The 12692-nt window shown below is 34.0% G+C and overlaps 2 protein-coding genes across 5 annotated transcripts in view; both read left to right on the forward strand.

Annotated features, from left to right (window-relative positions):
* Positions 1–10309, forward strand: part of LOC124544342 (myosin-IIIb-like) — a 50276-nt gene extending 39967 nt beyond the window's left edge. Inside the window, exons 3-21 of one of the 2 annotated variants that reach the window (XR_006967533.1) lie at positions 605–760; positions 893–1174; positions 1316–1618; positions 1690–1971; positions 2521–2709; positions 2782–2984; positions 3063–3243; positions 3328–3478; positions 3582–3792; positions 3919–4211; positions 4298–4590; positions 4673–4947; positions 5235–5400; positions 5477–5699; positions 5962–6099; positions 6360–6499; positions 6894–7072; positions 7983–8189; positions 9292–9422. Coding sequence is in view for 1 of the 2 variants with exons in the window: in XM_047122849.1 (XP_046978805.1) it covers positions 605–760; positions 893–1174; positions 1316–1618; positions 1690–1971; positions 2521–2709; positions 2782–2984; positions 3063–3243; positions 3328–3478; positions 3582–3792; positions 3919–4211; positions 4298–4590; positions 4673–4947; positions 5235–5400; positions 5477–5699; positions 5962–6099; positions 6360–6499; positions 6894–7072; positions 7983–8090; positions 9292–9649 (4131 nt within the window). In the remaining variant the exon portion in view is untranslated. Of the gene's footprint in view, positions 1–604; positions 761–892; positions 1175–1315; positions 1619–1689; positions 1972–2520; positions 2710–2781; positions 2985–3062; positions 3244–3327; positions 3479–3581; positions 3793–3918; positions 4212–4297; positions 4591–4672; positions 4948–5234; positions 5401–5476; positions 5700–5961; positions 6100–6359; positions 6500–6893; positions 7073–7982; positions 8190–9291 lie in introns of both variants that reach the window. The other variant, XM_047122849.1, reaches the window with a different exon arrangement.
* Positions 10310–10633: 324 nt separating this feature from the next.
* The window catches only part of LOC124532562 (alpha-catulin), a 101920-nt gene continuing 99861 nt past the window's right edge, over positions 10634–12692 (forward strand). For 2 of the 3 annotated variants that reach the window (XM_047107521.1, XM_047107537.1), the window contains exon 1: positions 10634–10726. In XM_047107521.1, the coding sequence (XP_046963477.1) occupies positions 10634–10726 (93 nt within the window). Of the gene's footprint in view, positions 10727–11202; positions 11451–12692 lie in introns of those variants that run through there. The other variant, XM_047107529.1, reaches the window with a different exon arrangement.

Below are 12692 nucleotides of genomic sequence, written 5' to 3' on the forward strand. Positions count from 1 at the left end.
CTTTTGACGGTGTTTTTCATTTATGTATTTACTAAGGAGATCTATTTATTTTCAGTCCACGTATATATTTACAGCTTACCTATTATATTAATATATTATATAAAATTGTTACTGTGTTTCAAATACTCTAAACATAATAATAGCTATGACCATTGACATAAAAGGCTGCGTTCATCATGATCCAAATGTTAAAGCGGCCTTGACATCAATAAACACTTCTGAGATAATATCTACGCAATCCATTACATACTCACTAACAATGCGTTCCAAAAACAGAGGTGTCTGTACTAAAACTAATATCAATTGTTAGGATTGTTTTGTATGCAGTGTATCTACGCGTATCTATCTGGTTTCCAGATTTTCATTGAATGGGCCTTAGTGATAAATTGGAGTACATAAATTCTTTAACATTCTTTTCAGTCCTTATTCATAGTATCCACCGAAAATATATTACTCAAATTATCGGTTATAGTATAGTTATAGTGTACGTATATCAAACAAAATTTTCACTTTACGGAATTAAATTATTATCTATCGGATATTAAATTTTTTGTTTGAATTGACCTGATTACCATTTTTGACATTTCATCTTTTTAAATTTCAGATTTTAGAAAATATTGCGGAGAATATAGAAGAAATAGAAGAAGAATTTCTCGTATTCCGTGATCTTTCAAGTCATCCAAATATACCAGAATTTTTCGGATTATTTTTGAAGCGAGGCATATCTTCTGAAGATGACCAAATTTGGTTTGTTATGGAGGTAAATATAATCTTATTCCAATAATTTTATTAATGGTTGTTTTGCAGTCTATAAAATATCACTTACTATTTCGTCAAGGAATGCTGCAGTTACCATTTTTCAATTAACGGTTATTATTTGTCTTTATTGCAGCTTTGTACAGGAGGTTCGGTGACAGATCTGGGTGCAGGTATGCGAGCTAGAGGAACCCATTTAACAGAGCCACAGCTAGCGTACGTCATTCGTGGAACAGTCCGAGCTCTAACTTACCTACATTCGCATCGATGTATGCATCGAGATGTGAAAGGCCATAATATTCTTTTGACTGAAGATGCTGAAGTAAAACTTGTGGACTTTGGTGTATCATCACATTTAGCCGCAACTGTTGCAAGGCGAAACACATCTGTTGGTACACCGTATTGGATGGCACCAGAGGTATGTAGATTTCATAAATAAAATTTAAATAAATAATATTACCTACACTTTTTTGGCCTCTAGCAACATAAAGTGTGTACTGTATATACTTAGAAGAATAATAATGGATATATCATTAACATAGAAAATTAAATGTTTCAGGTGATAGCATGCGAACAGCAGTTAGATCAATCATATGATAGTAGATGTGATGTGTGGTCTGTTGGTATCACAGCCATTGAATTAGCAGAAGGGGAACCACCATTATCCGGTTTACATCCAATGCGAGCGTTGTTTCAAATACCTCGAAATCCGCCACCAACTTTATCACACCCTGAATTATTTACGCCACAGCTGGCAGACTTTATATCTGAATGTTTAGTTAAAGATATGAACCAAAGACCGTTCGCAAGAGAACTTCTAGAACACCCATTGTTGTTAGCTGTTAACAATTTTGAAGATAAAGTGAGTTTATTTTAAATAATATTTACTGCTAGTGTTTGAAAGATTTTAGTAACATTCTTATCTTCTCTTAGATTCGAAGAGAACTTCGGGCAGAAATTAAAAGGCAAAGAGCTGAAGGACGAAGCAGTCGAGCGCCAGAAGCTACCACCAAACGAGGGAAACTAAAATCTCATAGAAAGGCAAGACCAGAGAAAATGTACACAGATGATTTAGCTACCTTGGAAACTTTGACAGAAGACGCCATTGTTGAACAGTTGCAAAAGAGATATACACAAAATCAAATTTACACTTACATCGGAGACATTCTAGTCGCAGTGAATCCTTTTACTGATATAGGAATTTATACTTCAAAGGTAAATTACCATTTATCTATATTAATTTTAAATGTTATAATTTCAAAAATTGTAAATAAAATAAATATTAGAAAAAGAAAGAAATTCATTAGAAAACCTTTAATATCTCGACTTATTATAAAATGCTTATTATAAATCGCTTTACGCTGTGTGTAGGCTTAGATCTTTTTAAATACGCAACGGCTTTTAATACGGCTTTCATCAATAAATTAAGTGATTGGATGGTTTATACATACAAATCTTCGTATTGAATATAATAAACATATAAAAGTAGATAAAAAATGAGAATTTCAACTTTCTTGGCCGGGAACATCAATCTATAACTTATATAGTATAGAAGCTTTTTATATATGAGTAAAGCTATTTATTATATAAAATATTAATATGATATACAAATGTAGTAGTATTTTATCTTGTGATACAAGTACTTTCACACTTACTGGTGTTTCAAATTTAAAAGTTTTCTATGTTTAAATCGTCGTATAAAATAAAAAAAATGTAGCGAGAAAATTTGCATATAAATTTTAATAAGGCACTTCTCTTTCACAGACTCAACACTTGTACCAAGGTCGTTGTCGTTCGGACAATCCTCCTCATATCTATGCAGTAGCAGACGCTGCTCACCAAGCGTTAATGCACCAAAAACAAAATCAAGCTATCGTTATATCAGGTGAAAGTGGAGCTGGGAAAACGGAATCAGCCAATCTTCTTTTAAAACAACTTGTATACTTATCTAAAGTACGTATATAATATAAAATATTTGTTATATTATAAAAACAATGTTTAATTTTATTATTTTTTTCTCTTTAGACACAATATAGTAATTTAGAAGATAAAATTCTACAAGTTAATCCAATTATGGAAGCTTTTGGAAACGCGCGTACTGGAATAAACGCTAATAGCTCGCGATTTGGAAAATATTTAGATCTATCTATAATGAGAGTGGGAAGAATATCAGGAGCTCGAATATCTGTATATCTGCTAGAACAATCGAGGGTGGTTCATCAAGCATTGTGAGTAGTGGATCTTTTCAAATTGGAAGTTTGATTAAGGAATTAATTATTCTAAACTGATTTTGTTTTTGTTCATAGAGGTGAAAGTAACTTCCATGTCTTCTACTATCTCTACGATGGACTAGAGAGCGAAGGTCGCTGGAGAAAATATTACCTCGATGAACAGTTAAAATCAAGGCATCGCTATTTACAACCACTTTCTGTGACTTATCGAGAGCATAACGTTCATCGGTGGCGTCAGCTTAACCAAGCTTTTAAGGTACTATTGTAGGTAGCAAATAGAAATAATCGTAACAATTTTTATAAATACATTTAATGATAATTTATAAATATATGATTTTAGGTGGTAGGTTTCCATGAAGACGAGGTACAAATTATTTATAAAATGCTAGCTGCTATCTTACATCTAGGCGATATAGAATTTGCAGAAACGGCCGGTGATCACAATACTGATAATCGAGCTACCATCATCGACACGGCACCGTTGCATCGAGGTAATAATAATAATTGCTGAAAGTATTATAGATATACAGATTCAGATTTTGGATTACACTGTATAAAATCTTGAAATTTCTCAACATTTATGTTTTTTTATAGCTTCTTGTCTTTTGGGTGTGGAGACAAGTGACCTCCGAGAATGTCTAACAAGCAGCAGTGTGGTTACAAAAGGTGAAACAATTGCAAGGTACAGTTCACCAACAGAAGCTGCCGTAGCGAGAGATGCGACCGCTAGAGGAATTTATGCAAGAGCATTCGATAGGATCGTCGAAAGAATTAATGCTCTTCTAAGCCAAAACAAACCGCAAAGGTAAATTAATATATCCAAAGTACATACCATAAATAATGAACGCATGAATAAACTTTTACATTTCCTCAGTTTCGATTTTTGCGCAATTCTTTATCGCAACAAATATATTTTTTTCTATTTCCGTAGTGACCAGCTATCCATAGGAATTCTGGATATTTTTGGATTTGAGAACTTTACTAGAAACTCATTTGAACAGCTTTGCATAAACATTGCCAATGAACAGATCCAGTACTATTTTAATCAACATATTTTTACTTGGGAACAGCAGGAATACATGGCTGAGGGTGTGCCAGTCGACCTAGTAGAATTTTCAGATAATAGACCGGTCCTAGACATGCTCTTATCAAGACCAATGGGGTTATTAGCATTACTCGATGAGGAAAGCCGATTTCCACGATCAACAGACAAAAGCCTCATCGGTAAGTAATTAATCAGTAATTACCAAAAATATCACTATTAATAAATATAAATATAAAAAAAGATAACTATGTCAATTTTTTTCCAGAAAAATTTCATCGAAATATTAAAAGCAAATATTATGTACGACCCAAATCTGATGCGGTCTGTTTTGCGATTCACCACTTTGCTGGACGCGTTGTTTACCAAGCTGATGGTTTCCTAGAAAAGAATCGTAACTTTTTACCTCCTGAAGTTGTCCAACTGATGAGGCAGAGCCAATATGACGTAATAAGGTTCCTCTTCCAGTGTCCAATAACAAAAACTGGTAACTTATTCTCTGCCATGCATGGAGAAATGGACGTCAACAGTTTGGAAGGCCCAATATCGGGTGATGTGCGGGTAACTCTCTTAATTTTACGAGTTAAATTTACATATCATATTAAATTTTATGAGATGAACTAATATAATTTTAATTTAATAGGATCGCTTCAACAGTCGAGGTCTGGCATCTCAATCACGAGCACAGCAAACCGTATCAACATATTTCCGATATTCCCTTATGGAACTTCTCCAAAAGATGGTTAGTGGCACTCCTCAGTTTGTGAGATGCCTCAAACCGAACGACTCACGGTCACCAAAACATTTCGATTCAACAAAGATATTAAAGCAGCTCAGATACACTGGAGTCCTTGAAACTATACGAATTAGGCAGAACGGTTTTTCCCATCGTCTCACCTATGATGAGTTTTTGAAAAGGTGTGCAAATGAATCATTTCTACTTGAAAATTTAACGCCTTTAAATAAAACTAGTTATAACTGATTTGAATCGCGTATTAATTTTATTAATTATTTTTGGCATCCCGAGGTTTCGAGCACTTTACAGCGTTCGTGGTCACGGGTAGACTACCCGAAACGTCGGGATGCCAATAAGAATTAATATACGCGATTCAAATCCATTATAACTAGTTTTATTTAAATGTGTAATAATCGCGAAAATTTAACGCCTTTTTTCTTATGTTTTACTAACTTTATTATAATTTTAGGTATGGTTTCTTAGCATACAGTTACGATGAAGAAATTAAGCCAAATCGTGACTCCTGCCGTCTTCTATTGCTACGTTTGAAAATGGACGGATGGGCACTTGGCAAATCTAAAGTATTTTTGAAATATTATCACGTCGAAGTTCTCTCACGAATATATGAAGAACAGGTAATTGACAATTGGTATTCTAATTCTAATTAATTGGTAATCTAGAAATCAACATTTATTCGATTTTGTTTTGTAGATAAGAAAAATTGTTCTGGTACAAGCGTGTGTACGCGCCTGGTTGGCTAGACGAAACTACATCAGACTAAAGGCGCAAATGGCGATTTCTGTTCTAACACTGCAAAGACATGTGCGCGGTTGGTTAACGAGAAAGCGACTTCAAGAGAGACAAAAACAATTAGCCAGAGAATTTAAGAAAGGACAAATTGAACAAGAAAACCAAAGGAAACAACAAAGAGCAGGTAATTTTAATATTATATTTCTTAAACAAAATATACTTATATTAGTATTACTTAACGAATTACTTTTATAAAATAAAATTATTTCAACCATATTTAGTGTACAAATAATTACCGCTTGGAATTAAAGAATGCTAGTAGTGTTTCCCTATTGAATCATAATAACGATCACGTGACCAAAAAATTCAATCAACACTCCTGTCAGCAATTGAGTCGAAAAGTACTTTTATATTTATATAACAAAATACGATCGTGAACTTTTTAGGTGTTCCAGTTAAGAATAATATCACAGTGGCTAAAGTATTAAGACGAATGAGTACAGATGACAGTGATAGCAATGATACAAATTCAAGCAATAAAGAAAATTTCAATTCTGCGAAAGCTGCTGTAGTATTACAGAGTCGTAAGTAACTGGCTTATTAATGAATGCTACTGAACAAAAGTGCCTCGTTCTCATAGTAGCTTTATTACAAAAAAAATATAATATTGTAAAAGTTCTCAATAATCCAGCTATACCACGGGCTAATGATTATGAAAGAAGAATTTCTAGGGGCAGTAAAACAAATTATAGCTGTTTCTTAGTTGAATACATAGGATATGGAAGCTTATCTGTAGATTTACTATGCCAAAAATGTGAAATATATTTCTTCCGTGGTTACACAGCGAGGCGGAAGCTAAAGAGTCGCGCTCCGGCGCCGCCGCCGCCGCAGCACCCCGCGCCCGCGCCGCCCACGCATCAGCAAATCATGCAGCAATACTCCGTGCAGGAACGAGCTGCACAACTGCAAACCTTCGCTGAGCAGGTAAGATCAAAAAATAGATATTTTTATGGAATATATTTCGGTGTACTGGCAAAAGGCATGAACCCTGATACTTTCAAATAATAATCAATCTTCATATTACCAATACACCACCGGTTCACCACCTTATATAGTAAGATGTTATTTGTGCCTCGAGTTTTACTAGCGTAACGACCCTATAAACTGGCAGCTAACCGGAGGTATATTAGATGATTCGCAGGTGGTTCTTGTCCAGATAGGCCTAGGCTCCCAAATAAATGTTTTCAAGTCAATCAAGATAATTAAGAGGAAAATAATCATAAAAAAAGTTATTTTGAAGTTAGACTGGTTTTATTTCAGTATGTTTTTATTACAAGAACATTAAAATATTTAGTTAGACAATTTTTATTATTTTCAGGTACACAACAAGAATCAAGACGCCCATAAAAATATCCGCCGAAATAAGCCAGGAATACGCCTAAAGGATGTAAAGAAACCACCAGACGAATACCAGCTCCCTCCAGGATTTCGTGTCGTACCAGCCATTATACGAGGCCAACCATCACAAGCTGAAGAAGACGCCAGTAGACTCTCAAGGTAACATACAACCATTTGCTAAAGATACATAACCTAACAGTTTTTGTTAAGCATAGAAGTTGTCTATCCCAGAACAGTGTGGCCAAATTAAAGAAAAGATAAAATATCTGAACACCACCATGCAAACGCCTGCTGGCTATTTCTTCGTGGCATTCAATGTATGTAACAATCATAAATTGATAAAAATGCCGCTGTATTTTTGAGCCAGGGCATCTTTGTCCGAAACACTGGTACTGTTTAATTTGACAATCTGTATGTAAATGTAATGTTTGTTTCAAATTTGTTGTTTATAAGATACTAATTTAGATATTATTTCTCTGAATTATTGCTTATCTCTGGAAATCATCAAGTCCGTCGCCGGAGTTTTTTGAAAGCGACACAATGCCATGGGATCAGATATTTCAAATAAAGGATATTTCCATAAGAAATATGAGGTTTGTATGCTATGCAGTAACAGAAACGGAAAATAGAACGAGAAAGTTTTAGTATGTACTTTAAATGTGACATTATTAGTTTGTAGTTCTAATAGCCACATGGAATGATGTCTGGGCAAACGTTACCGAATTTTCATGTGCTCAATTATTATAATTCTCCTCGTATTCGGTAGTGGAGGATAACTCGGTGATAAGATGTACATGTATCGATAAATCTCTATAACATATTTATTTAACTCATTGCCCTTCTCTCTTACAAAGAATACAGCTCAGCAATAGCATTTAGAGCCGGATATAGTTTTCGTAAGGAAGGACTGTTTAAAACTTCAGCAACTACTAATGATAATAAGAAATACATATTTTCATATAACATGATACTTATTTGATATTATAATGTATTAATTATTAAGATAGATTCTCAATAGTATTACCATCATGCAATAACTATTATTATAATTTAAACATTACTTTTCCAGACATGAACAACCCAGTAACGATAAAACTTACAATGAAGAAAAACCTTTGTACTCAAGTCAGAATCGTCAGAATCTCCCGTGCAGCAGACAGTGTGGTGGTCTAGTCAGGTATGATATAGAAAATAATGTAATGACCTATTGGCCTTGAGAATAATTTATATTTAAAATTGTGTCGCATGCGTTACGAAGTGGACGAGAAATGAAAGGGTAAAGTAATTTTATTTTTTATTTTCGCTAAATTTGTAGATCGCCACAAAATTATTTCTTGCATTGGTCATTTCTAAAAAGATTAAACTGACTTCTGAATTTACAGAAGGTACTGAGAAAATGTTAAATTGATCCAATTAGGTTATAGACAATAAATTATAAATAGAACCAGAGTTATATCTTAAGTCAGAACATGACTAAAATAATAGTATGCCCTAAATAGAATCGTCAACTGCTAACTGAATAGAATACAAATTAAGCCATACATATCGATCTATAATTTATCGAAAACATGTGCGTCGACCTTTTATTACGTATATATTACCGTAAAATTGTAAATACCTTTAGATTATAATCTATCTCAATTATCTATCTTAATTAAGTATCTCTCACAATTGTACACTGTCGAAAGATTATAAACATTTAAAAACTTACAATAGAACATATACAATTCATAATATTGTAGTAATAGTTTTGAGTTTTTATTATTTAACCGAAATTTATGTCGATAGATAATAATCTAACAAAAAATAAAACGTTAAATTGTAAGCAGTATGTTACGGTTCACAATTTCATTAGATAATTTATAATCTAACGGTATTTACAATTATACGGTGACGTATATATGTATATAGCTAAATATTGTCACACTAAAAAAATTAAACGGACCAACTTTATCATCTTCGTGTGCGTGACAGCAACGCTTGTCACTTGAGTGCGTACTTAATGCCCAACTGTTAGCGACTGTTTTTTCGACGCGATCTCAGCTTTGAAAGTCTATCTAGACGTACTATATAACCACATTTTCTTTTTGAAGTCTATAGCACATTTCTATTAAGGTTATATTATCTTCTTTTTATTAGATTGATAAAGATAGATTAGTTTTCTTTAGACATGGTAAAAAATAAATCATCGTTACCTAAATCATACAATATACGTTATATCTATGTATTACCTCATCAGTAATTTTCATTAAATAAAATACTTATTTATACGTTGCTATATAGATGTAGATACATTTTCAAATTATCTCATATAATCATGATAGTTATGTAAAATTCTAATTTTTTTTTTATATAATAAATGATTTCTGTTATTACAGTAACAAAATTATAGAACTTGTAAAACAAACACAAAAAGCTGATCCACCTCCGCGACCAGTTTATAGTCCAGCCTACGACCCAGAGTCTGATCTTCGGAAGATACTCCGAAACTCACCACAAATACTCGCAACGCCTGTCTTCAGCTCGGACGACGACTACAACGATGGACCTTTCAGATTCAAACAATTATTAAGGCCAACATTGGGACCAACTGAAAGTCTTCGAAAGCGGAAAGTGCGAAATTCCTCCGGACAAAGTCCGTGGTTATCGGATAGCTCCCAAGACAGTAATAGCTCGAAAGAAGCCTTATACAATAAGCGACGTCCACAGATCAGTATGGGGGTATATTATAATTAGCTGAGAGGTCAGCTGGTTCAAAATCACATAATAATAATCTCTTTATTTAAAATATAATTGTTGTTTCCTTGATTATGTTTAATTTAAAAACGTTGGTGATAAAAAAATATGCACGTGTTTGAGTTGTATATATTTTTTCTTCTTTTGTTGTTAACAGTGTATCACAAGTAAGTACTAAAATAGTGATGTGTATTTTAATTTAATTTACACGTAATAATACCACCTAATGTAAACGTACATGAAATTATTTTAGATATTATAATATTTTACGTTATAGAAACATTTGCCAAAGTTCTAAATATACTTTATTGTAGTTTAAGCTTCCGAACAGGCTCTACATTCAAATACTACACGTATGACGATTTATTAAAATATATATTTATTTTTTAAATTGAAATAAAATTAAGATTGTTTAATATTTCATACAAAAAATATAACAGGAATGAATCAGAGAAATAATATATGAAATTCTTAAATATTTTATTGCTGTTTATTTATTTTATCTTAATGTGTTTATTAAAAAATGCGTAATATATTAAAGATTAATTTCCAACACGTAAGTATAAATCATTGACAAATGGTGTGATAATGTGCCAATGATTATCAGTAAGCGTAACTTTATGATTTGTTAATGTTTAAGTGAATAAAATATTCCATTAATTCTTGTTTTATTTAACTCTTAATTTAAAATAAATAAAAACTTAATTTCAGCTACGAGCATAAATAAATTTCATCAAATACCTCAGCATCGTAAAAATATAACTTCGATAGTTTCGAGGTCAGACGTTTAGTTTCGTTTATAATTGGATTTCAAATCAAAACAAAATCAAACACGTGAAGCAGTAGTTTTATATTCCCGCAAGAGTACGCGTAAACATACAATCTCACGTTTACGGCGTACGAGCGGTGGCGCGGCGAGCGGCGCCACGTGACGAGGGCGGCCAATGAAGCGCCCGCGCCCGCGCAGTCGCGCCCGCGCCAGCCATGGCGGCCGCCGGCCTGCCCGATGGCGATGTCCACATGTATCAAATCAAAACGCGCTCCATAGAAAAAACTCTACTCCCACTCATCAAGCAGGTATGCTACGCATGCATTTCTACATCCGCCAAACCGTAATCAAACGCGAAGTCATTGTAATGCACCGCGCCCGTGACGCTTTACGATTACCGTAATGTACTGGAGTAACCCTCCGAGTCCTGACGTAGCATCAGTATTCTGACGATATTCTCTGTTTTTACGTATTGTCTAAAGCTGTAAATCTATTTTCGGACCGCACAATCGTCAGCTCGCGACGTTGCCGAGAGCGCTTTACGTCAGATTTTCCCGCCTAGACGACATCTGTTGCATATAATTTCGCGCCGTCGCAGTACTGATACGTATAAAAGCGGCTATTTTAAACAAACGGCTAGTATTATCAATGACGTAGGAGCGGTGCTTCACGTCATATATGTGATTAAAGCGTAGCGTTGTTTAGCTGAAAGGAAAGTTAAGGTTAGCACTAAAAAGGCAAAACGTTATGTTACGTCCAATTAAATAAAATGTAAGGGCGGGCGGCCACGTGGACTCGTAGAGGGAGGGTGCGTGCGGGGTGACTGAGGCCGCGGATCGATGCTCCCGGTCCGTCAGTGCCGCGACAGACTCGGGCAGAGCGGCTCGGTGCCGCAAAGACAAGCCAGCGCCACGGAGCACGTGCGCGCGCCCGCGTTAGCGCGCCGCCGAGGGCGCGCTCTACCTCTACACACACACCGACGACATGGACGCTCTCTCCGATGACGACGAATATGTGTGCCGAGAGCCCCAGGTACGTGAGTTGTGACGGGGCATGTCGCGCGTAATATTATTTATTTTAAAAGGTTATGTGTTCGATCATTTAATAAAGTCATTAAATTACAAAGCAACAAGTAGTGTCGAAAAATAAGGTTGCGTGTAAGGACGACCTTGAACGAAACTCCGAATAAAAACGTTCTTACCCATACTTGACTACAAAAGCCGCGACGTCCGATACGACTTAGGCTTCTTATAGCTTAACTTAAGTATAAAATACGAACATTGGCAAAAGCCATGTAATGTTGAAATAAATAATATTTACATTAAGTAACTATTCAAAATATACTAATAACGGGTGTGGCAAATATTAATTATGTTTACCTTATCATAACAATAATATAATTTTATAATCCATATACAAAATAATTTAAAAATATTGTAAAAATATTTATAATCAGGAATAAATAGAAAGCAAGAGAAACGAGGTTCTTGATTTCAAAGAAAGAGAATTTCGATTGGTGGCTTTGTTTGGGTGATGTCGCTATTGTATTATGTTTGCTGATCCAGTTTCCTTGAAATTGGTGTCTAGGAAAATCAAATGAAAATCGAAACAAGTATTTGTGAAGCATTTGAGAAATAGCAATTTATTGAAATCATTTTCAGTTATTGATAAAATATAAAAGTATGAAAAACACACCAGGGAAATAATTTGAATTTCGAACGAATATATAACCTTTATGGTGAATGGTCGCAAACATTTTCTCGAATAATGAAAAATATTATAAGGAAAATAATATTTTTGAAATTTAAATATTTGTCAGATTAAAAAAGTCGCCGGTCGAACGCTTTTCGTTCGACTTTAATCTCAGTAGGTAATTTAAGTGGCGTATATTGGCTGTTATGTATTCATTAGTTATAAGTTATAATAGCTTTATTTGATATTGCGTATCGAACATTGACTTGTTTTAGACAAAGTATGTAAGGCCCGAACAATGAAATATAAAAATAAATACTTTAGTTAGACTAATATACTAGAAGGGATTTTCTGAAACACTCATAACTAGAAAACGATCGTGGAATATGAGAAACAGAATATATCATTTAAAGGTGTGATTAATTAAAATCAAAATAGCGTATCGCCGTAAATCGCTTTTCAATATTTAACGATTATCGATATACATATAACGAGTGAAATGAGAAGAAAGTTCTTATAAAATAGCATATTTGAAAGGATGGAAGGATGTCTGTGGAAATATAAAACTAAATATATTACAGA

Source organism: Vanessa cardui, chromosome 1 (genome assembly GCF_905220365.1).
Source record: "Vanessa cardui chromosome 1, ilVanCard2.1, whole genome shotgun sequence".
NCBI classification, from domain to species: Eukaryota; Metazoa; Arthropoda; class Insecta; order Lepidoptera; family Nymphalidae; genus Vanessa; species Vanessa cardui.